We start from the raw sequence: 24,541 nt of genomic DNA on the forward strand, positions 1-24,541 counted from the left end.
AGTTTTCATCACCTTAGCCTGCCAGTTATAGATTTTTACTTTTTTTTTTTTATAGATTTTATTTATCCATGAGAGACACAGAGAGAGAGAGAGAGGGAGAGGCAGAGACACAGGTGGAGGGAGAAGCAGGCTCCATGCAGGGAGCCCAACATGGGACTCAATCCCGGGTCTCCAGGATCAGGCTCTGGGCCAAAGGTGGCACTAAAACTCTGAGCCACCCGGGCTGCCCCAGATTTTTATTCTAACAAAAATACTGTTCTCCTAATTCTAGTCAGTCATCTTAAAAATGAACTAAGAAGCCTGGGTCAGAGAACAGAGACAGCTCAGCACAACCATTCACAATTACTGGGAAAACAATAGTACATCAGTAAGATAGAAGTGCTTTGGTGCCCTGGCTCTGCTACTTACTAGCTTTGTGACCTCAGCCAAGTCATTTTACTTCAGGTGACTTCAGATACTTCTATTGTAACTTAGGAGGTAGAAATAGATGATTTCTTAGATCCATTTCTAGTTCTAAAATTCTTAATGGTGGTGGCTGAATACTACAGTCTTTTCATTTTCTGTTGAGTCCTTGGAAGTAAAATATTTAGGAAATTCTCCATCAAATGTTCACTTGTGTATTGCTCCATCTCAACTCTGTATTTCAGTAGTGAATACTTGTTTTATTCATTTGACCAAGGAAATAATAATCCGGGTTCTAAGACTTAGATGGGACCTAGTGTTCTTTCTACCTCAGTATTCCTTTTTTTTTTTTTTTTTTTTTTTAAAGAGGTAGAACTCTTTTCTTTAAACTACATCTTAGGGGAAGCCCAAATGTTACAAATCAGAGCAGTGTGAGAACCCAGGCTCTACACTGTGCTCTTTTATCCCCTTCAAAACTCCTGAACTCTTCTTGAGAAACTCTCTGCCAAGCATCTCTTCACTCAGAATCTTGAACAGAGGAGACCATGAAAATACTGAGACTGTTTAATCAGGGATGAATAGCCTAGAGAACAACAAAGAATCCTCACAGAATTTACATAGCTCTTGAGCTCCAACATCTTCATGAAAAGGATGGGAAAAGTAGTGATTCTTCTTTTCACAAGCAAAATGCATGCCACATTTTTAAACTGTCATTCCCCTAAAAGCCTTGTATCTTTTTTTTTAAAGATTTTATTTATTATTCATGAGACAGAGAGAGAGAGGCAGAGACACAGGCAGAAGGAGAAGCAGGCTCCATGCAGGGAGCCTGACGTGGGACTCGATCCCGGGTCTCCAGGATCATGCCCTGGGCTGAAGGCAGTGCTAAACCGCTGAGCCACCTGGGCTACCCAAGCCTTATATCTTTAATAATGCATAATATAAATAATCAAATACTTAAATTTCACTATTAGTTTCGTTTCTGATTATGTTAATCTACAGAGCATCTGGAGTCTGCCATGCACTCTAAGGCACTTAATAACATTTTAATAACTGTCTTTGATGTTAAAGAGTTGTAACTTTTTTTTTTTTTTTTTTAAGATTTTCTTTATTTATTCGTGAGAGACACAGAGAGAGAGGCAGAGACACAGGCAGAGGGAGAAGCAGGCTCTATGCAGGGAGCCCGATGCGGGACTCGATCCCGGGTCTCCAGGACCACGCCCTGGGCCGAGGGCAGGCGCTCAACTGCTGTGCCACATAGGCATCCCTAAAGAGTCGTAATATTTTCACAAAATATTCTCAGATCACACATAAATTTGCTGCACTGAATTTTACCTTCCTGACTCCAGGAGGAGGAAGTGTGAATGCTGCAGCTTGATCTTGAGTTGAAAGAATAGAATGCAGAGCTATCACTTTATATCTGAAAGTTAAAATCATAGTTCTTAGCAAGAGTTTCTCTTTAGAAGACACTGCAAAGAATAACAAAATTTATTTGCAAATAGCAATTAAAAATTTTTTTATTATGAAAAATTTTAAACACAAAAGCTCTGAAAACGATACAATGAAACCACATATACTCATCAAAGAAAAAATACTTAAGACGAATTTATATGGAATATAGGGTTTAAAGAATTTTTAAAAATCTGCTTGGATATGATAACAGTGACAGCAGTAATGAACTGTATCAGGACAAATATACTAAACAGCCACTTCCATATGTCTGGATGATAAAATGCAACCTGTAAGGGTTTGGCGCTGTCCACTGGGTTGGGGAGGGGAGTCACCATCTTATTCTCAACCACAGGATTCCCTCTGCTTACTCATATTAAGAACACAGAACAAAAGCAGAATACCTAAAATTTTTAGTACATTAAGTGCTAGAATAGAAATGTAAATAATTTACTTCACTTTGGATAAAGGTAAAAAACTGAAAATTCTGATCAAGAGTTTTAATAAATAAAACATTTTTTGATTTTAAAACTACTTAGAATATAATGAAGATTTGTAGTTACCGTTCAGAAAAAAATCTTCTGTCAGTTGACAAGAGATCATATAACTGCTGAATATGTGCAAGTCCTGGTAAAAAGATCAACACTGCTCCTTCAATATTTCTGAACTGGGGACTTCTGTCTGGAATTTTTAAAGAGAAAACAAAATTCAACATAAGAAAAGTAAGGGATAGCATGTAACACGCTAATAAAACATCATCACTTAGCAGAAGTTTCATCAAAACAAATGGAGTCAAATTAGAAAAAGATATATACCTAAATATATAAGAAGTTCCAAAATGAGATCAAGGTTGATTTTATGAGGATTCATGTAGAGAATAGCATGCTGGGTGCGGTTGCTATACTTTTGGTAAAATGGATTTAAATCAGCACTTGATCCAGTATTAACTGGTATATATTCCTATAAGAAATACAATCAGAAAAAAGTGAACAGAAATATTAAGTATTTTTATAAAACAAGGAAAAAAGGAGGTATTTGCAGTCCTTTAAAACTATTTCATTTCACTCAACCTTCTTAAGTATAGCAAAACTTTTAATCTTGTCATGCATATACTAAAGTAAAGAAGAGCTAAGAAGGGCACCCAGGTGGCTCAGTGGTTGAGCATCTGCCTTTGGCTCATAGGGTGATCCCAGAGTCCTGCCTCAAGTCCTCCCCATGAAGAGCCTGCTTCTGCCTCTGCCTAGGTCTCTGCCTCTCTGTTTCTCATGAATAAATAAATATTAAAACAAAAATAAAAACAGAACACTGTACACATCATTCTGTGGCAACTAAGGAGCAGGCCAGGAGAGGTCATAGGTTACTATGGAGGGGGATAGAGGGCACGGGGTGGGGGAGGGGAGAGGAGAATTTTATGTAGGTTCCATGCCTAGCACGGAGCCTGACTTCAGGCTCGATCTCATGACCTTGAGATCATGACCTGAGCCAAAACCAAGAGTCAGACACTGAACCAACTGAGCCACCCAGGTGTCCCCATAATAACTAACTAACTTACTTACTTTATTCATTCATTCATTCATTCATTCATTCATTCATGAGACAAAAAGAGAGATGCAGAGACCTAGGCAGAGGGAGAAGCAGGCTCCATGCAGAGAGCCCAATGTGGGACTCGATGCCAGGACCACGGGATCATGACTTGAGCCAAAGGCAGATGCTCAACCACTGAGCCACCTAGGTGTCCCCTCATAATAACTTTAATAAGCAGTTTATATCTGCCTCATTCCTATTAGATTCTCCTTTGGTTGCTGAATTTCAATTATCTCTTTTGAAATACCTTTATATTCTGAAGTCCTTTAGTTTCTATTTGCTATCTCTGGAATATTAGGGAAAGATTTTAGTTTTTGCTTTCTGGATTTATCTCCTTAATGAGAAGATAAAGTAACTTCGTGTATCCATCATATTGGATATAAGCACAAAATCTCATTGATACAATAAAAATACTAGATATAGTACCACTAGCTAAGATGGAGGATAATTTAGCTTTTATGACAGTTCTAAAAATAAACATGTCATTGAAACTAATTCTCTAGGAAGAAGTGTGCTTGCTCTAGACAGCCTCACTATATGGTCAAGGCTGGCTCATACCAGGACAGAAGTTGCTGAGAAAACAAATGGCAAACAACAATCTAGATTTTGGGCCTCCCCAACTCAATACCTGAGGTGTTGAGATTAAAATAAAATAATAACAAATTTACTCCTAAATAATTAATCATTGCTATAAAACAATAAAAGTTGCCTCTTATTTACATGGCCCTTGATTATTTATGTCTTTTTTTTTTTTTAAAGATTTATTTATTTATTCATGAGAGATACAGGTAGAAAGGCAGAGACATAGGCAGAGGGAGAAGCAGCCTCCTCATAGGGAGCCCGATATGGGACTCGATCCTGGGATCACGATCTGAGCCAAAGGCAGACGCTCAACCACTGAGCCACCCAGGCATCCCTATTTATGTCTATCTATATGGCCAAAATAGTGTAAGAAGATAAGAATATCATAAACCAAAGATTAAAGAAATGACCTTTAAAATTTGCTCAAAATTCTATCTCTTTTCTACCAAAATATACACAAATCCACTGTGCCAGCCATATGATTTCAAACCTCTCAAAGAAGGTTTGCCCTGGGTATCACTATCAGATGTCTTTGAAATTGTTTTCTTTTTACCTGATGCTTTTTTATTCCCCCTGCTTTGCTTGTAACATTAATGGTAATTTCTTCCTCTTCCTCCAGAAATTTCTGACAGTATTCTGAATCCTTCTCCAGTACAAAGCCCGTTTCTTCTACTATATCTTCAAGATGGAAAACCTACATAGATTAAGGCATATAAATGGTGAACTCAAATTCATTTCAGTAAACACTATTTTAAAGAGAATAAGGGGATCTTACCTTTTGAATGTTACCAAATGTTAATTTATAATATTATGAGGAAATTCTTCTTTCTACATTATTTGCGAATAGAAAACTTAGCTGGTAAGAAATGAATTTGTCCCTAGAAGTCTCAGGACAAATTACATCATAGTATGTATTTTTTATTTGTGAAAACTAATTAAGAAAGCAGTCTTTATAAGCTGAACCCAAAGGACAAATATTATGAAAAGAGGCAGAAAAGCAGCTTCAATAACAAGCCTAAATTTGAGAGGTTGGGCGCAAAAGGAGTTCCTTATTGCCAGGCAGCCACCCTCAACCTGGAAATAATGGTTTTGATATGGAAATGTTTTATGTTCTGTACTTCTTGGGTACATCTTTCAGCAGACTCCTTCCTTCCAGGCCATCCACCCTCAATCCAGGCAGCACCAGCCATCTGATTCCCAAGCCATCTCCAAGTCCTCTCCTGACTTGCAATACTGCAGGACTAGGTATGGCTACTAGGCCTATCTTCTGGGGGAAATTCCCTGGTAGGAATGTAGCTTGTATTGATATACTCATTATAAAGAAAACTTACCTCAACAGGATAGCTTCTTCCTGAAATTCTGAGAATAGGGCAGTGTGTGAAATACGTAGAAAACTTTTCACTGTCTACAGTGGCACTCATTAGAATCAAGTGTAGATCAGAGCGTTTCTGTAAAATTTCCTTCAAGATAATTAGTAAGAAGTCTGACTGGACACTTCTTTCATGAACCTAGTATACATGGAACAAAAAAATTAATTACATATAAGGTCTATTAAGAGGCCAAAATAATCACTCAAATAAAATTGGTTGGTAAGATTAGGTTATCTCCTAAATTTCCCTTAGAAGCAAAGCCAGGGGCAGCCCGGGGGGCTCAGGGGTTTAGCGCCACCTTCAGCCCAGGGCGTGATCCTGGAGACCCAGGACTGAGTCCCACATCAGGCTCCCTGCATGGAGCCTGCTTCTCCCTCGGCCTGTGTCTCTCCCTCTCTCTCTGTCTCTCTGTCACTCATGAATAAACAAATAAAATATTAAAAAAAAAAAAAAAAAAAGAAGCAAAGCCAGGGTGACTCCTAAAGTTCTGCCACTAATCTCAAACTGTACTATCATCATTATCACAGGACAGATGCACTATATAGAAAAAGGGGGGTTGGTTAATAGGGATCTAGCAGGGTCTCAATGAATTGTCTAAGAAAAATGGTTTTTAATGCCCTTCTGGCACACACATTTAGGGAAGAACTGATGTGGTATATAGAACTCCCTATCTTCTGAATGTAACTATCTTCCAACTTTGTATATCCTGACTTATTTCTACCACATTTTTATTCTGTAGGATTTAGGGCAGCATACAAATATTAAGTATATCAAGATAACAAACTAAAACAGGTTTTATCATTCATTTGTTTGTAAGGGAGGCAGTAGTGGGTAAGTGTTCAGGTTCTGGAACCAACTGCTTGGGTTCAACTCTTCCTGGCCACTTACAGTATGAATTTAAGAATGTTAAATATTTCTGGGTCTATTTCTTATTCTATAAAACAAGAATACCAAATATAAACTTTGCAGAGTGATTTTAACAGTCCAATGACAATGCAAAGCCCTTAGAACAGAGCCCAACAAATAGTAAGTACTTAGTATTGTGCTAGATGCTGGGGCTGTAAAAATGACCAAGACAGTTCTCTCCATTTCAGTTTATAATCCGTATACTGTACAGTATGGTTTTAAATTTACATATGAAGGGTAGTTAATTCAGGAGGTCAGGAAATATACTAGGAGAAATTGCCATCAATGCTAAGAACAGAAGGCTGAGTTTGAAAAAAAGGATGGAGGAGGAACAGGAGGCAAAAGGGCGAGGAAGTGGTCATGTATAAAATCATGTAAAGGGGTGCCTGGGTGGCTCAGTGGTTGAACATCTGCCTTTGGCTCAGGTCGTGATCCCGGGGTCCTGGGATCAAGTTCCGCATTGGGCTCCCTATAGGGAGACTGCTTGTCCCTCTGCCTATGTCTCTGCTTCTGTGTGTCTCTCATGAATAAATAAAATCTTTTTTTTTTAAATAAATAAAATCTTAAAAAATCATGGTAAAGAGAGGAATCACAATACATTTCAGGGACTGGAAAAACAAACATAATACCTTCAGCATGGGACAGGGCAAGAGATAAAGCAGGTGAAGTACTCGGTAAATTGCTGTGTAAAACCCCATGACTTTGCCCTAATGAGCTGGGGCAGTGACAAAAACATTTTAGGGGCACCTGGCTGCCTCAGTCAGAGGAGCATGCAACTTTTGATCTCAAGAGTTTTGAGTTCAAGCCCATATTGGGCATAAAGACTAGAGATTACTTAAAATATTTATTTTTTTTTTTAAAAGATTTTATTTATTCATGAGAGACACAGAGAGACAGAGAGAGAGGCAGAGACACAGGCAGAGGGAGAAGCAGGCTCCATTTAGGGAGCCTGACGTGGGACTCGATCCCGGGTCTCCAGGATCACGCCCTGGGCTGCAGGCGGCACTAAACCGCTGCGCCACTGGGGCTGCCCTACTTAAGATCTTTAAAATAAACTTTTTAAAGCAGGGGAATTATGTGGTCTGAGATTTTTTGTAAAAAAGATAAGTGGCAGGGTGCCTGGGTGGTCAGTTAAGTGTCTTTCGGCTCAGGTCGTGATCTTAGGGTCCTGAGATCAGCTCAGAATGGGGGTCTGTGCTCAGTCAGGAGTCTGCTTCTGCCTCTTCCTCTGCCCCTCTCCACTGCTTGTGTACTCTAATAATAAAATCTTTTAAAAAAAGAGAATGGACTATAATGTGGAGAATGCAATGGAGAACAAAACAGAAAGGAAGTTTAATTAGAGGTTTTTGAATACTTAAAAAATAGCCTCTATAAGGGCAATACTAGTTGAATATGGAGAAATATGAATGAATTTAAGAAAAGGAGAATCGACAGGACTAGGTGACTGGATTTATGGGATGTGGGAGAAAGACAGACGAATCCTAGGTATTCTTACTTGGGTGGTTTGACCAGGATCAGTAAATCAGACTGCTAATATTAAACTATGAAGGAATACCTTCCTGAAGTTGGTCTGGCTTTTAAATTAAAGTTTACCCTAAGGCAAGAATATATAATGGGGAAAAGACAGTCTTTTCAATAATAATGTTGGGAACTGGACTAGTTTCTACATCATACACAGAATAAACTCAAAATGGATTAAAGTTCTAAATGTGAGATGATAAAACTCCTAAAAGAAACATAGGCAGTAATCTCATGGACACTGGCCTTAGCAATATTTTTATGGATGATGTCTCTTCAGGTAAGGGAAATAAAAGCAAAAATAAACTACTGGAACTATAACAAAATAAAAAGCTTTCGCACAGTGAAAAAAGCCATCAATAAAACAAAAAGTTGACCTAGTGAATGGGAGAAAATATCTGCAAATCATATATCCAGTAAAGGGTTAATATCCAAAATATATAAAGAACTTACAGTATTCCACACCAAAAAACCAAAATTTAAAAATGGAGGATGTGAATAGACCTTTTTTCAAATAAGACATACAAATGGCCAACAGACACATGAAAAGATGCTCAACATCACTAATCATCAAGGAAATACAAATCAAAATCACAACAAGCTATCACCTCACACCTGTCAGAATGGCTAGAATTAAAAACATAAGAGTTAAAAATCTTAAAAAAAAAAAAAAAGGGAAAAAAAAAAAGGAAAAAGTTAAATACATTATGGGACATCCAAATTATGTACTATATAGCTATTAAAATTGTGTTTTTGTAGATGAATGATGTGAAAAAAAATTTTTTTTTTAAAGATTTTATTTATTCATGAGAGACACAGAGAGAGAAGCAGAGACACAGAGGGAAAAGCAGGCTCCCTGCTGGGAGCCCAATGTGGGACTTGATCCCAGGACCCAGGATCATGTCCTGAGCTGAAGGCAGATGCGCAACCACTGAGCCACCCAGGTGTCCTAAATGATGTGAATAAAATTTAAAACATACATACAAAATACATATGCATAAAATATGCAAATTAAATGTTAACATTGATCTTTTTTCGAGGTTATGAGATTAAAAATTTTCACTTTCATTTTTGTAACTTTCTATGTTTGTACTATTTTCTAACCAAATGGGGAAAATTATCCAATAATCTATATGTATTCTATTAATTAAAAATCAGTGAGTGAACTTTTACTACTACCTTCTGAACTTGGTGAATTAACAGACTCAAAAAACTTTATATCAGGAAAAAATATTTAAATATTTCTTGAAGAAGGGAAATGCTATATATCTTATTTCTTCTTGATAAAAATAATTTTTTTTAAAGATCTTATTTATTCATGAGACACACACAGAGAGAGAGGCAGAGACATAGGCAGAGGGAGAAGCAGGCTCCTCGCAGAGAGCCTGATGTGGGACTCGATCCCAGGATCATGCCCTGAGCCAAAGGCAGAGATGCTCAACCGCTGAGCCACCTTGACAAACTTATGTACAAAGCTAATCAGTTTACATATGCTAGGCTACTGTGCCATTTAAAATAATTCCCATGGGAAACTTTTCTATTTAAATTTTCAATTTGTGCATTCAAATTTGATTCAGGGAGGGATAAATCTAGAGAGAAAGTGAAGAGTTCTCTCTTTTTTTTAAGAATCAAAATCCTTTAACAACTAAATGTAGTTGAGAATCAGTGTACTGGTTAGACCACAGACTGTAGCCAGATAGCCTCGGTTTGAACTCCCAGTTTCAGAACTAACTGGCTTTGTGAACTTATACAAGGTATTATAACATCTCTGTGCCTCAGTTTGACAACTGTCAAACAGAGGTAAGAATATATACTTCACTGGAGTGCATGAGGATTAAATAAATTTATATATATAAAACCAGAATAGCATCTAGCATATTGTAAATGTCATATATATATATATATGTTTATTTTTTTTAAGACTTTATTCATGAGAGACAGAGAGAGAAAGAGAGAGAGGCAGAGACACAGGCAGAGAGAGAAGCAGGCTCCATGCAGGGAGCCCGATGTGGCACTCGATCCCATCACACCCTGGGCCCAAGGCAGGCACTAAACCACTAAGCCACCCAGGGATCCCTGTCATATGGTATTAAATCAGTTAACATGAGACACATTTGCTAGAGGAAATTAAATAATTATGTTAAGCGTCTGGTATTTAAGATGAAGAAAATGTTAGCTAGTATTAGAAATAGCATTTTTTATGTTTTTAATTATTTTATTTACTATTTATTTGACAGAGAGCAATTGAGCGTGTGCACAAGCAGGCAGAGCAGCATGCAGAGGGAGAGAGAGAAGCGAGTTCCTGCTGAACAAAGAACCTGCCACAGGGCTTGATCCCAGGACACTGCATGACCTGAGCTAAAGGCAGATGCTTAACTGACTGAGCCACCCAGATGCCCTGAAATTGCATCTTTTTAATATGAAATTGTTTTGAATTTATCTCAACTTTAGAATATACTCACCTCATCCACAATAACATGAGATACATTAGTTAGGAGACCATCTTCTTGAAGTTTCCTTAGCAAAACCCCTGTTGTACAATACAGTAACCTTGTAGATTCACTAGCTCGAGATTCCATCCGGATCTGATATCCACACAAAGAATTCTGAAGGGAGAACACAAGGTTAAGATTAGATTCTCACAAGTGATCTGGGAAACAAGCACTAAGAAATGTAGCACAGGTGCTAATCCTAGGAGCATCTTAAGTAAATCCATCTATTAAGATTTTATTTATTTATTCATGAAAGACAGAGGGAGAGAGAGAGAGAGAGAGAGAGAGAAAGAGAGAGAGGCAGAGACACAGGCAGAGGGAGAAGCAGGCTCCACGCCGGGAGCTCGATGCAGGACTCAATCACAGAATCCTGGGATCATGCCCTGAGCCAAAGGCAGATGCTCAACCACTGAGCCACCCAGAAGTCCCTGTTTTGCTAATTTTAAACAAGAAATACTTTTGTTCTTTCAAAGTCTTGAGATAAAAGTTGTTCACCCACTTTGGATACCATCCATGTTATCCTATTCTTTTCGTATTTTTTATGGGGGGAGGGGCAAAGGATCAGGGAGAGACACAGAATGTCAAGCCAACTTTCTGCTGAGCACAGAGCCTGATGTGGGGCTCAGTCTCACAACCTCAAGATCATGACCTGAGCTGAAACCAAGAGCTGGACCCTTAACCAATTGAGCCACCCAGGTGCCAACATTATTCTTTCTAATTCAATTACCTTGGAACAAAATATTGAAGCAATCAGAGCAAAAATTTAGAGCAGTTCCTGAAATTTTCTAACAAGATTTCATAAAAGCTGTCACCATTAGTTGGTATTGTATCAGTGTTGCCTGATGGGAATCTTTAAGTTCCTTCTATTCCCACCACATTTAGTTTTCTTTTCAGTCATTCTTTTATTTGCTATGTGTGTACATGTCTGTAATCTTCTTAACGTGAGTTCCTTATAAGATAGAAACTATCTCTTTTCCTCTTATATTCCATGAGAGAAACCCAGACCATCTATTACATAAAACATTTTTAATAAAGGGGTACCTGTCTTAAAGACAGAGGCAAAAATGTTAAAAGACCAACATCTCCAGAAAGAATGAGGACTTGGAATTCATCGTCATTGGTTCTAAGCAATTTATTATTTCTATATTTTGCAGTCATTCTGATTAAGGTTTGGCTAGTTTTGGGTATGCTTATGTGGCAAAATGCACAAGAGATATTTAAGATATCTTTTCCTTTTTTTTAAAATAAAGGGCTTGAGAACAGTCTAGTTTTTTCTTCTATATTGTTTTTTCCTTCTGTTTACTAAAAAGAATTAATGAAAATCAGGACTACATTCCACAGAAAAGATCTGCAGGACTTTGAGATTTATGATACTACAGTCAAATGTCTATTTGTCTATATTCTTTGTTCTCCTTAGCAGGTAACATATTTGAATATTCAGCTATTAAAGTGGATATATTTTTTTCCTTGATATGAGAATTTTAATGACCAAAATACTAACAACCCTTTTACTATGAAGGAGGGTGACACAACACCCTTTAATGACATCTATCAAAGAAAACAGGAAAAGTGCCTGAGATCAGCTACTTCACAACCAGTAAGTCACAACTCTTATGTGGGACAGGTTCCATTTGGATCCCAAGAGCAAAGGTGACATGAGTAATGTCATCACTCACTCTAGTTGAACAACATCTTACCCTTCCTCCAGGTCCATTTTCACAGCCCAACTCGTCACATACTCTTGTGGCTAAACTCACTGCTGAGATTCTTCGGGGCTGGGTGCAGACAATGTTACACTTACTTGTTCCCCACTCATTTAGAAGCAAATCTTCCAATAGGAAATGAGGTACTTGAGTACTTTTGCCACTCCCTGTTTCACCTGCTACAACCACTACCCGGTGCCTTTTAAGAGTTTCAACAATCGAATTCCTATGTTTGAACACAGGTAACTGTTGCCTTTCCTTTAGAAGTCTCTGGTATTTTGGTGTGCTTTGCAACTTTCTAAACAGGTTTCTAACAGGTTCTAAATCTTCTGCTTTTTCTGATTCCAAGGACAGTGCAGAAAAATCTTCATCAGAAACTAAATTTTCCCAAGATTCCTCAGGATCTTCAGAGTTTTCTCTCTTATTTTCAGAATGCTGTTGCTGCTGTTGCTGCTGCTGTTTCAATTTGTTCAGAAGTTTGGCAATAAAGAGATCACGTGGTTTATTGGTTTCCATTTTATTTAATTCTTCCTTTTTCTTTTCTGCATCACTCCACTCTAGCCAAACATCTCGGTAAGTGGGAGGAAGTAACTGATGTACTGACTATAACAGAAAAAAAGCAGCAGTATGTTATTTTTACTAACTACTGGATACCAAAATTCAATAGGCTAGAACTTAGTCTTCCTTTTAAAATGTAATTTGTCTCTTAAACTAGTAAGTCATTACTCCAATATAAGATGCACATGCTTATTATATGCAAATTTATAAACAGCCTATCATATTCAGGCTTCTAGACTTACCAGCTCTGTGATCTTGGGCAAATAACCTCTCTGTCTCAGTTTCTACATTTGTAAAATGGGGGCTAGTATCTCCTTTATAGATATACTCTGAAGTACACTTTCAGTTAATACATGAAAAGTACTCATTCCTGGAACACAGGTAACTACTAAATACATTTTTATTATTTACTCCTGCAGTGGTGCTATGTAAATATGAAGATGATCCATAAAGCATTTCTGAGAGAAAGCTCCCTCTGAGATGCAGGTATTTAAGATTATTAGTCAAAGTATTTAAAATGAACTACAGTGGAGTCAATCTGAGTTATTCTAATTCTGTGGTATAAAATTATTTCTACAACAGTTTTCTCAATTAAGCTTAACTTATGATACCTTTTTAGCAAAATAAGGGAAATAAAGGCATTAAGAACTTTTACTGCCAGAAACTGGAAAAGAACCTTGCTTAGAGTTCCACTTCAACAAGGTCTAAAATTTCCAGTGGTTCCAATTTCCCATGAAAAAAGATACACACGTTTATTGTAAAAAAAAATGTTGACAATTCAACAATCCAAGAAAATAAGAGCTTCCTTTAGTAATACTTTAATTTTTCCTTAACCTGAGAGCTTACAACCAATATAACCTAAACTGAAAACTGCATTTTCAAAGCAGAGAGAAAATGTAACATTAAAGAGAGATAACATTTAGACATTAAACTGTTTAGAAATTCTCCTTACTTCAACCAATCTCGTACTACTTCTCTTAACCTATAAAATAGCATAGCTTGCAAAAGTGAACCACTGAAACGGTTCAGAGCCTCTGCCCTAAGGACAGAAAAACTGAGCTATGTTTAGGGGTGAGAGAAGTCAAAATTATAAATAAGCAGAAATGAGGATTAATCTGAAGAAGCAGTAAGTAAAAACTGGCACCAAGGGCCATAATTAAAAACTACATTCCATATGCCCATCCAGTTTTTTTTTTTTTTAAGATTTTATTTATTTATTCATGAGACACACACAGAGAGAGAGAGGCAGAGACACAGGCAGAGGGAGAAGCAGGCTCCATGCAGGGAGCCTGATGCAAAACTCGATCCCGGGACTCCAGGATGATGCCCTGGGCTGAAGGCAGGGTTAAACTGCTGAGCCACCCAGGGATCCCCTGCCCATCCAGTTTTATGTTGGCTACATATAGTCCACAAATGATTTTTGAAACACCTCAGTCTAAAAAGTCTCACCTGCCCTTTCACTAAACGATAAAGAGCTAGAGTTGCTCCCAAGTGCTGAGCTTGCATGCCATCTTCTGTTAAGATTGTAGGGCACACTACCAGTACATCGTCTTCAGACTTGATTACCCTTACCCTGCAAAGAAGCCAAAGAATTTTTAAAATGAAATTAATGAAGTAAAACAAGTCAGAATTCCATTAACATTGAACCTAAGTTTATCTAATTATTTAAATATAATATTTCCACGGAAGACACTGAACCTAGATAATTAATGATCAGCACTATCACCCAGAAATGTGGAATGAGCAAGCTTCCTGAATGTCTACTTAACGCAGAAGAAACAAAGAGATTTTTCTAAGAGTTCATTCACAGTTAGAAAAACATACCTACATTTCCAGTATCTACCTACTGGAACTTTTTCAAAGGAAGGATTTGGACTCTTGGGAAGATTCTTCCTGACCCAATCGATCAGAAATTGTTTGGGAGACTTTCCAGTCCAGCTTCGAGCTGTATAGTCAAAATTTCTTACATCATGAGGTTCTTTCTTTTTCTCTAAAATGACAGACAAAGATTGATGCTTTAAAAATTATCAAGCAATAATGTAGAATCTCTTTTGAATGATGAAAGTCCTCTCATTTTGGGGAAAAGACTTTTAGAAGAGAACAAGTGAAAAAAGGAGAAAAACTTGCTCTTCTACAAGTGGTGTAAAGAAATCCCCTGATTGGATAGAACCACGGAAAATCTGAATTGTTAAACATAAAGTATCCCGAGTAACTTCTTGGGATAGTATGATATGATACTATAGTATGATAGTATGATAGTATCTATGATACTATCCATGTGATGAATTATTTAGAGTACTCTGAACTACCTACCACATAGGAAGGGTAATCTTGGAAAAAAATAAAAATCAGACGTAATTTCTCTGCTTAACAGCTGCCACCACCACAACCACCTTCATTGGCTTCATATTACATCTAAAATAAACTCCAAATTCTCTATGGTCCATCTCTGCCTATCTGTTACCACTCTACCACCATGCTCACTATACTACATCCACAGCTAACTGTGGGAGGGAGGAAAGACAGCTACCTCCCCTACTGCTCTGAGCCTGCCTGGCCTAATACAGTAGCCAACAGCCACAGGACAAACCTGAATTAACTACAATTAAACTTTCAGTTTCTCAGTTGCATTATTCACATTTTAAGCAACCAGTACTCGTATCTAGCTAGTAGCTGCCATATTAGCTAACTCAGATACAGAATATTTCTGTCAGAGTGTTCTGTTGAATTGTCTGCTCTAGATCTTTTCCACATTATTATTATTTTTAAAGATTTTATTTATTTATTCATGAGAGACACAGAGAGAGAGAGAGAGAGAGACAGAGATATAGGCAGAGGGATAAGCAGGCTCTATGCATGGAGCCCGATGTGGGACTCGATCCCGGGTCTCCAGGATCACATCCTGGGCTGAAGGTGGCGCTAAACAGCTGAGCCATCCGGACTGCCCTCTTTTCCACCTTAGACTGCCAATGTACCATCTCCCTCCTTAGAAGGCCCTTTTATTTTTATTTTTTACTTTTATTTATTTATTCATGAGAAACAGAGAGAGAGAGGCAGAGACAGGCAGAGGGAGAAGCAGGCTCCATGCAGGGAGCCCGACGTGGGACTCCAGGATCATGCCCTGAGCCGAAGGCAGGAGCTTAACCACTGAGCCACCCAGGTGTCCCTAGAAGGCCCTTCCCATCAACATGTCACTGGACTGACACCTAATCATCTGTTGTATCTCAGAGCAAGTCATTAGCCCCCTTATCTCTATCATTAGAAGTCAGTTGTCTTGCTTTGATAGCACACATCACAATTTATAATTAAATACATATGTATATTTGAAGCTTACCTCCCCTATAAGACCATATGCTTGAAGGGGGCCAGGACTAGGTTAATTTGTTAATAACTGTACACAAAGCAATTGACATTATGAACAAAGATTCAATAAATATTTATGAAACAATGTATAATCAAAAAGATTGAAGGGACTCCTGGATAGCTCAGTGATTGAGCGTCTTTCGCTCAGGGTGTGATCCCAGGACCCTGCATCAGGCTCTCCTAGAGGAGCCTGTTTCTTTTTTTTTTTTTTTTGAGGAGCCTGTTTCTCCCTCTACCTATGTCTCTGCCTCTCTGTGTGTCTCTTGTGAATAAATAAATAAAATCTTATAAAAAAACCTGACAATTTAGTATAGGACTTGACTATATTACAAATAAATATAAACTATATCAATAATTTACTTAGCACAAATAAGTGCAAGATTACACACATGGTGGCACGGCAGGACTCATGGTGGCTTAAAAGAGGTACTTTTTTTTTTTTTTTAAGATTTTGTTTATTTATGAGAGACACAGAGAGAGAGAGAGGCAGAGACACAGGCAGAGGGAGAAGCAGGCTCCATGCAGGGAACCTGATGTGGGACTCGATCCTGGGACTCCAGGATCACGCCCCGGACCCAAGGCAGGCGCTAAACCGCTGAGCCACCCAGGGATCCCCAGAAGTGCTGTTTTGGGTTGAGCCTTGAAGCAAGGGAAAGGTTGGCCAAGTAGGGAGTTAAAAGGATGAGCAAAATCACAAAATAACACATGGCTGTAGTACACAGATGGGTGAATATGGCAGAAAGGCAGATTGTGGCAGAATGCAGTCTTCAATACGATGATAAAGGGCTTGGATCAAGGGTTTTTAACAGGGAACTCACATTCAGATGTGTGTTACAGAAAGAATTCTGGCAGGAATTTGGAGGATGGACTGGAAAGAGATGAGGCTGAAGCAAGATACTGTTAAATTATAAAATGCTATAAAAGTTATCATAATTATTATTTTTCCAAGAAAGTATGTGGAAGCCTAACTTTACTGCCAGCTTATACAGTTTGCTAGAATGCAAAGTAACATCATTTCTCAATTTTATTTTCATTGACATTTTATTACTTACACCATGAAACACTTTCCCTTCATTTTACCTTTCTCTTCCTCAGTAGCAGCTACAGATTTTTCAAATAAGTTAAAGTTCAAAGCCTTTTCCTCTTCTGTGGCTACAGGAGGCTTTTTCCTTTCATTCTGTTGATGTGAAATCTTTATGGCTGGATTGAATACTGGATGGTCTTCTAAAGTTTCCATTTCTACCAAGAAAAAAGATCATGCTTTGTTGTATTTGTTTTTTTATGAGTTTACTTTGCAAAGATGTTTTTTAAAAAAGACAGTATTCCTTCTTTTTCCTTGTAACCAGGTACTCAACACTTCCTACTTAAAATTTGTGCTAGAAGTCGGAGGCAATTTATTTTCACATCACACATTTTAAAGAAATTATTTAACAGAAGTAGAAGGTCTGAAAAAACATCCTTATTAGTAACTAATACTCATGGAATTATATCCACCTGTCCTTCTTGAAGGAGGATGGTATTTTATGATATACATCAGACACTGACAAACTACGGCCTGCCAGTCAAATCTAGCCCCACTACCTGTTTCTTAAGCTAAGAATGATTTTTATATTTTTAACCAGTTGAAAAAAAATAAATATATGATGACATGTGAAAATTATATGAAATTTCCATTTCAGAATCCGTAAAGTTTTATGAAACCACAGCCATTCACTTATGTATTGTTCATGAACTCTGTGACAGCAGAGTTCAGTAACTGTGAGAGAGTCTATATGGCCTGTACAATCTACAATATTTATTTGGCTTGTTACAGAAAGTCTCCCAATCCCATGTATAAACTGTTAGACAAACTAAAAAGAGGCAATCTCCATGCTAGGAAAGCAAAAACGAAAAGACATTTACACATCTAAGAATTTGGAAGTGTTTACCTCTTTGAAATTTCCTTATTTTTTCTTGAGCCTCTTTTTGGCCTTGCTTGTTTTTTTCTAGTTTAAAGGTAGCTGCTTGCTCCTTTGCATCCAGAAGTTTTGCTGCAAGATGCAAGTATCTTTCATTCTGTTCCAAATAAGATGATACAGAAATTTAAAAAAGAACAAAATGAGTTAATCAACTGTCAATGTATTACATCAAAACCTATAATCTTTTGGGGTGCATGGGTGGCTCAGTGGTTAAGTGTCTGCCTTCAGCTCAGGTCGTGATCCCAAGGTCCTGGGATCAAGTCCCGCATTGGACACCCCATAGAACCTGCTTCTCCCTCTGCCTATGTCTCTGCCTCTCTCTCTGTGTCTCTCATAAATAAATACAATCTTAAGAAAAAAACAAAACACCTGTGATCTTTTGATCTTATTCTTTGTTTTTTCTTTTTTTTTTTTAAAGACTTTATCTATTTATTCATGAGAGACACAGAGAGAGACAGAGACACAGGCAGAGGGAGAAGCAGGCTCTCTGTGAGGAGCCCGATGCAGGACTCAATCACCGATCCTGAGATCACGCCGAGAGCCAAAGGCAGATGCCAACCGCTGAGCCACCCAGGTATCCCTGATCTCATTCTTTGATCCAGCACATCTACTTATAGAAATTTTTCTCAGAGAAATAATACAAAGGTGCAAATTTGCAGGTACATATAAACAATACTGCAGTACTGCCTGAAGAAGAAAAACTGCAAACCAAGTGTGTACCACATCTACAGAAAAAATTAATTGGCTACTAGAAAAAAAATGAGAGAGTAAAAGAATGAGCGTGATCCATATGGAGAACTTCTGTGACATGTTAAATAAAATTTAAAAACTACAGAATAAAAAGTAAATGTGAGTTCATTTCTGTAAAAGGAAAATATCTTATTTTTATGCATTTTATAAATACATGTTTTTAAAGGACTGTATCGGTAATAAGATAATAATACTCATTTGAAAGTTATCTTCCCATAATCTCTTTCTTGTAGAAGAGTCAGGGACATTAAAAAAAAAAAAGGCCTCTGGGGAAAAGGGAAGTAGTAAAACTTAAGAATCTGACTCTGCTGAGCAAACAGACACAGTTTTTTTTTTTTTTTTTAATTTTTATTTATTTATGATAGTCACACAGAGAGAGAGAGAGAGGCAGAGACACAGGCAGAGGGAGAAGCAGGCTCCATGCACCGGGAGCCCGACGTGGGATTCGATCCCGGGTCTCCAGGATCGCGCCCCAGGCCAAAGGCAGGCGACAAACCACTGCACCACCCAGGGATCCCAAACAGACACAGTTTTAAGTTAAACTCAAATTTCTGCTTTTTTCCTTAGATTGATAAGGGACAGGTGAGATGCATCAATGTATGGGGTGGAGAAGATAAGGGCATAATGCTGCTATGAAACAGAACTATAAAGATGAAGGAACAAGAGATAAACTAAGTCTGCACATGCAGCTGAATTCTGGGACCACTCTATGTAGAACACATACAATACAGTGTTACCAGGTAGAAGGGTTAGCTCTCTTCTCTTCGTCACCCAAATGACACTCATTCTTTCAGCAGTCCTACCTCTGCCACTGATAACACCATTGCTCCACCAGCAAATCTGTTTTTGGTTTTGTTAAGCTTTGTATTAGGTAAATCAACAGTTTCTCTGGATTCTTGCTTTAAAGGTTTCTGTTCTTTTCCAATTCAGAGTCTTATTATTTTACACCTGAGGAAGTGCAACAGCTACCAAAACGGCTTCCCTATCCTTTCCAAATCACCTAGAACGCTATTCAATGTTCCAAACCACCTTTACTAAACACTACTAAATCTGACCTACAATATCAAATTCTCCTTATAATTCACCTGCCCCCATGCTTCGGGGATTTTTCATAAGAGGAAAAATCAAATTCATTTTTTAGGCATCAAAATCTTTTGGTGTCAGCTAAACTCACCTGTTTACTCCTACCTGGCAGTACTCATCTACGTTTTATGCTCTGTATAGACTCATTAACTGTCTAACACCCAAAGGCCCCTTACACAATTCCACTTCTGTACCCTGTTCATACTGTCTCACCCATCTGGACCATCTTCCTTTTCCTGCCCATGTGCACTCCCCATCCACCCTTCAAGTTCCACCCTCGGCTTTGCAGGCTTAAGCAAATGCTCCAATCAGAAGAGACCTTGTTTGAACCTCAACATAGACTTGTACTGTCCTAAATTCTTTTTGTTTGTATTAGCTTAATACAGGCACATAGTTAAAAAAAAGCTTATAGGATATAGAAGAGTCTAAAAAAAGAGGTCTCCCTCCCTTTCTAGCACCCCAGTCCTAATCATTAATAATAGCTTCTTGCGAATCTTCCCAGATCTTTTCTGTGCATACGTAGGAATGCAAATAAATGTATTTTTTTCTTTTACACAAGTGGGTTCTGCAACTTCCCTTTTTTCTTTCTAAATCAATTTTACTATGGTATAATTTACATACAATAAAATGCACCCATGTGAGTGTACAAGTAAATGAGTTTGACAAATGTATATATCTGTTTAATCACTATCATAACAAAGATATAAAACATCCTCATCATCCCCAAAAGTTTCCTTTCCTGCCTCTGGATTCAAGCAACCACTGATCTGCCTTTTTTGTCACTACTGAATGATTTTGCATGAATGACTTTTCTAGAATTTAATATAATAATTACACATGTACTCATTTGTGCCTGGCTTCCTTCATTCAAGTATGCTTTAGAGAGTTGCTTGCAGTGTTTGGCTATTAGGAATATAAGGCTGCTATGAAATTTTACATGCAGGTTTTTTTCCCGGACATGTTTTCTTTTTTCTTGAATAAATACGTAGGAATGAAACTGTTAGGTCATTTGTTAAGTGTATGTTTAACTTCATAAGAAAGTGCCAGTTTCCCAAAGTGGATGTACTATTTTACACTCCCAAAATCAATGTCTGAGTGTGCCTGTTGCTCCATGCCCTCCCAATACTTGGTATTACTCAACTCTTTAATCATAGCCATTTTGATGAATATAAAATAGTATCTCATTATAAGTTTTGTTTTCATTTCTCTGACGACTAATGATCTTGAAATTATTTTTACATGTTTACTGGCCATCCATGCATCTGTTTTCATAAAGTGTCTGTTGTCCTTTTAAAACATCTTTATAATTTCTAGACAGAACTCTTCTGTCAGACATAGATATTGTAATATTTTCTTCCTACAATGTTTCCATTTAACCTTACATTTTTAGTTTCTCTTATGATACCTAGGTTTTTTTCTTACCAGTCCACAGATATCCTCTGTAAAGAAATGTGCCTTTTATTATGCAAGGAATTTAGCATACTCCCTCCCTACAAATGATAATCATTTAAAAATATTTGATGATTACCTCTTTAAACACGGGAGGACTATAAGTAACAGCTACTGAGCAGTTATTCTGTGCCATTGCTATTTTGCTATTTATAAGTTTTATTTTGTTTTATCTTCATATCAACTCCTAGAGGTCTTTCTTTCTTTCTTTCTTTCTTTCTTTCTTTCTTTCTTTCTTTCTTTCTTTCTTTCTTTCTTTTTTTTAGGTAGGTATTTCTTTAATTACAAAGGTGAAAACTAAGTCACAGAAAAGTTAAATATGTTGCCTATGACTATCCAGCTAGAAGCCTAATACAAATTTCTAACTCACAGGGTCAAATTTTTCCTCCTCTTCTAAACTTTTAGAATTCTCACTCTTTTCTTCTTCATTCTGCTGTTCAGCATACCGCAAGATCCATTCTTTCATATTTACTTCCAAATTTTTTTCTTCCTTTTTGGGCTGAAAGGAAAAAGAAATAACTGAAAAAACCAAAGTTAGAAAAAGGTGTCAAACTATCATTAAGTGTCCTTGTTTTACTATTTTTTTCTTACACTCATAAACAGGAGACAAATAAGCTTCAATAATATTACATACTGTTCTACGAAGGACAAATGAATTCAACATTACTTTAAGAAGCCCAAACCTGCAAAATCCAAAAAATATGTTTATATAAAGAAGCAAAAAAAGAAAAGAATGGTTAAACAGTAGCGTTATGCCTTTAAAACAGTGGTTTTCTGGCAATTATGCTGTCCAGATTTTTGTTTTTGTTTTTAGGCTTTACCGAGGTATAACTGATATATTTAAAAAGTGTACATATTTATTTATTTATTTTGTCTTTTTAAAAAGATTTTTTACTTATTCATGAGAGACACAGAGAGAGAGAGAGAGGCAGAGACACATGCAGAGGGAGAAGCAGGCTCCATGCAGGGAGCCTGACATGGGACTCAATCCCAGGACTCCAGGATCACACAGAGCCTAAGGCAGATGCTCAACCACTAAGCCATCCAGGCGTCCCAAAATTGTACATATTTAATGTGCATATTAATATATCAATTATATACTAGTTTATCGTAACGTATATTTAAGCTTATCATTTTGATGAGTTTGGACATATGCATACACTCGTGATCACTACAATCAAGGCACTAAACTTATCCATCAACTCCAAACCCCTGTTCTTTTGTTCATGTGTGTTGGTGGGAGTGAAGAGTGGTGGCTGTAGTAAAAACACTTAACATGTCATCTATCCTCTGAATATATTTTACAGTGTACAAATTTTTTTTTAAAGATTTTATTTATTTATTCACGAGAGACACAGAGAGAGAGAGGCAGAGACATAGGCAGAGGGAGAAGCAGGCTCCATGCAGGAAGCCCAATGTGGGACTTGATCCCAAGAGCCTGGGATCATGCCCTGAGTCCAAGGCAGATGCTCAACCACTGAGCCACCCAGGCATCCCTAAAGTGCACAATATTGTATTAACTATAGGCATTATGTTACACAGATCTCTAGAACTTATTCATCTTGTGTAAATGAAACTTTTAACAATTAGACATTTCCCCACTTCCCCCTCTCCTCCCTTCACAGTAAATACCATTCTATTCTCTTCTATGAATTTGACTATTTTGGATACGTTGCATAAGTGAAATCATGTAGTATCTATCTTTCTATGACTGGCTTATTTCACTTAGCATAATGTTCTCCAGGTTTAACCACGTTCACAGAGGTTTTATGATATGCAGATTATTTAAGTGTAATGCCCTAGTGAAGTACACCTTCTAGTAGTCATGCCTTTCTGTAATCCCCTTCCACATGTATTTTGGAATTGGCCACATGGAAAGAGGAATGCCTGGCTAGCCCCCTAGCTGAGGCACTAGTCCTATGAGTAAAGAAACCATTTTGGATATTCCAGCCTAAGAAGATAACTTATGGAATAGAAGGACTAACCAACCGAGCCCAGTCCAGACTACAGAATCTAAAGAAGTTAATTGCTGGTTTAAGCCACTATATATTTGGGTGTTTTGTTATGCAGCAAAACATTACTAAAACAGTGACAGAGAAGCCTGGCAAACCAATGAATTATTTTCAATAAGCAAAAATCTTTTTTTTTTTTTCAATAAGCAAAAATCTTATGGCAACCTAGTATTTCTACTCATGAACTGTTACATGTGCTTCATTCTGATTTCATACAACTTCAAATGTTTAATTTTTAAATTACCTTAATCTTAGTATCTTCTTGTTTTTTGGTTTTAGATTGCAATGGAGGGGAAACAGTGGCTGGTATTTGAGGAGACTGGAATTTTGGCCTACTTTTAGGTTGCTGTTCTTCAAATTCTTGACTGAATCCTTCAGGAAGTGCATCTTAAAAATCAGAATAAAAAACATGCATATGATACATAAAACAAGCATCTGCATTCATTAAACATACACATCAACCTTGCCTAGACAAACAGCACCTTTCTTTCTTCCATCCCTCATCACCTAAGAATAGAAATCCTATGATGAACCTGGCTTTACTGTCAAAGTAGGAATGGGAACACTCATCAGATAGCTAGCCCACCTCTTTTTGGCCATTTATTTCATACTCAATGTGTTAGGCTTCTAAATTTTCATAAAACGATTTGAACCTTTCCCAACTCTTTGGTTGCCTGTCATTGTATATGGCAGGATCCTTACTCAGTCGTTTGCACTCCAGCTTCTTGCCAAAGATTACAACCCTCATTAAATCAAATTTATCCAAAGCCAGGTGGCCCAAATTTCTGAACCCAAACCAGCCAGATAAGTTATAGGCAGGCAAACTTTGAAAATTTGTTGTATTAATTGCCTTGTAAGATGATTACTGACAACTGAAAGTAAGCACAAAATATAATTTCTTCTTGCATGGACTACAACCTCTGAAAATACACTGTAAAGAATGAAAAAGGGTGAGAACATTTGCAAAATAAGTAATTATAACACAATGAAAACATTTTAAAACTTGATACAAATGTCACAAATGCTGAAATTATTTCAAAAGGGTTCTAGAAACTGTTAAGAATTTTATGACGATACTACTTACCATCTGAAAGATTTAAACAGAGCCAATCCAAGGCAGAATGGAGATCACCTCCTTGTAAGAGTGTGTTAGTCATGGCATCTTCAATGTCCTTAGTCTTAAATGAAAAAGCTTGTAAAGCCATGTATAAATCCTATGAAAGCGAAATGGAAAAAGGCATTCTATTTTCTCTTTTATTATTAATTTTATTCTCCCACTCATTTTAAACCAGAAACTCTGATACAAATTTTACTTTAAATCTTTTCCCCCCTTCTAGTTAGAAGAGTTAAATATGCTCACCAAAT

The 24,541-nt window shown here is 37.3% G+C and overlaps 1 protein-coding gene across 2 annotated transcripts in view; it reads right to left on the reverse strand.

The window, feature by feature from the left end:
* The window catches only part of DHX29 (DExH-box helicase 29), a 46,006-nt gene that overhangs the window by 13,859 nt on the left and 7,606 nt on the right, over nt 1-24,541 (reverse strand). For both annotated transcript variants that reach the window (XR_005355510.1, XM_038530598.1), the window contains exons 4-17: nt 24,261-24,390; nt 23,421-23,563; nt 21,535-21,663; nt 17,853-17,979; nt 17,005-17,163; nt 14,386-14,551; nt 14,011-14,134; nt 11,998-12,606; nt 10,271-10,414; nt 5,346-5,522; nt 4,568-4,708; nt 2,664-2,808; nt 2,412-2,529; nt 1,735-1,819 (exon numbers count right to left, since the gene is read on the reverse strand). Coding sequence is in view for 1 of the 2 variants with exons in the window: in XM_038530598.1 (XP_038386526.1) it covers nt 1,735-1,819; nt 2,412-2,529; nt 2,664-2,808; nt 4,568-4,708; nt 5,346-5,522; nt 10,271-10,414; nt 11,998-12,606; nt 14,011-14,134; nt 14,386-14,551; nt 17,005-17,163; nt 17,853-17,979; nt 21,535-21,663; nt 23,421-23,563; nt 24,261-24,390 (2,397 nt within the window). In the remaining variant the exon portion in view is untranslated. The remainder of the gene's footprint in view (nt 1-1,734; nt 1,820-2,411; nt 2,530-2,663; nt 2,809-4,567; nt 4,709-5,345; nt 5,523-10,270; nt 10,415-11,997; nt 12,607-14,010; nt 14,135-14,385; nt 14,552-17,004; nt 17,164-17,852; nt 17,980-21,534; nt 21,664-23,420; nt 23,564-24,260; nt 24,391-24,541) is intronic.

Source organism: Canis lupus, chromosome 2 (assembly GCF_011100685.1).
Source record: "Canis lupus familiaris isolate Mischka breed German Shepherd chromosome 2, alternate assembly UU_Cfam_GSD_1.0, whole genome shotgun sequence".
Classification (NCBI taxonomy): domain Eukaryota; kingdom Metazoa; phylum Chordata; class Mammalia; order Carnivora; family Canidae; genus Canis; species Canis lupus.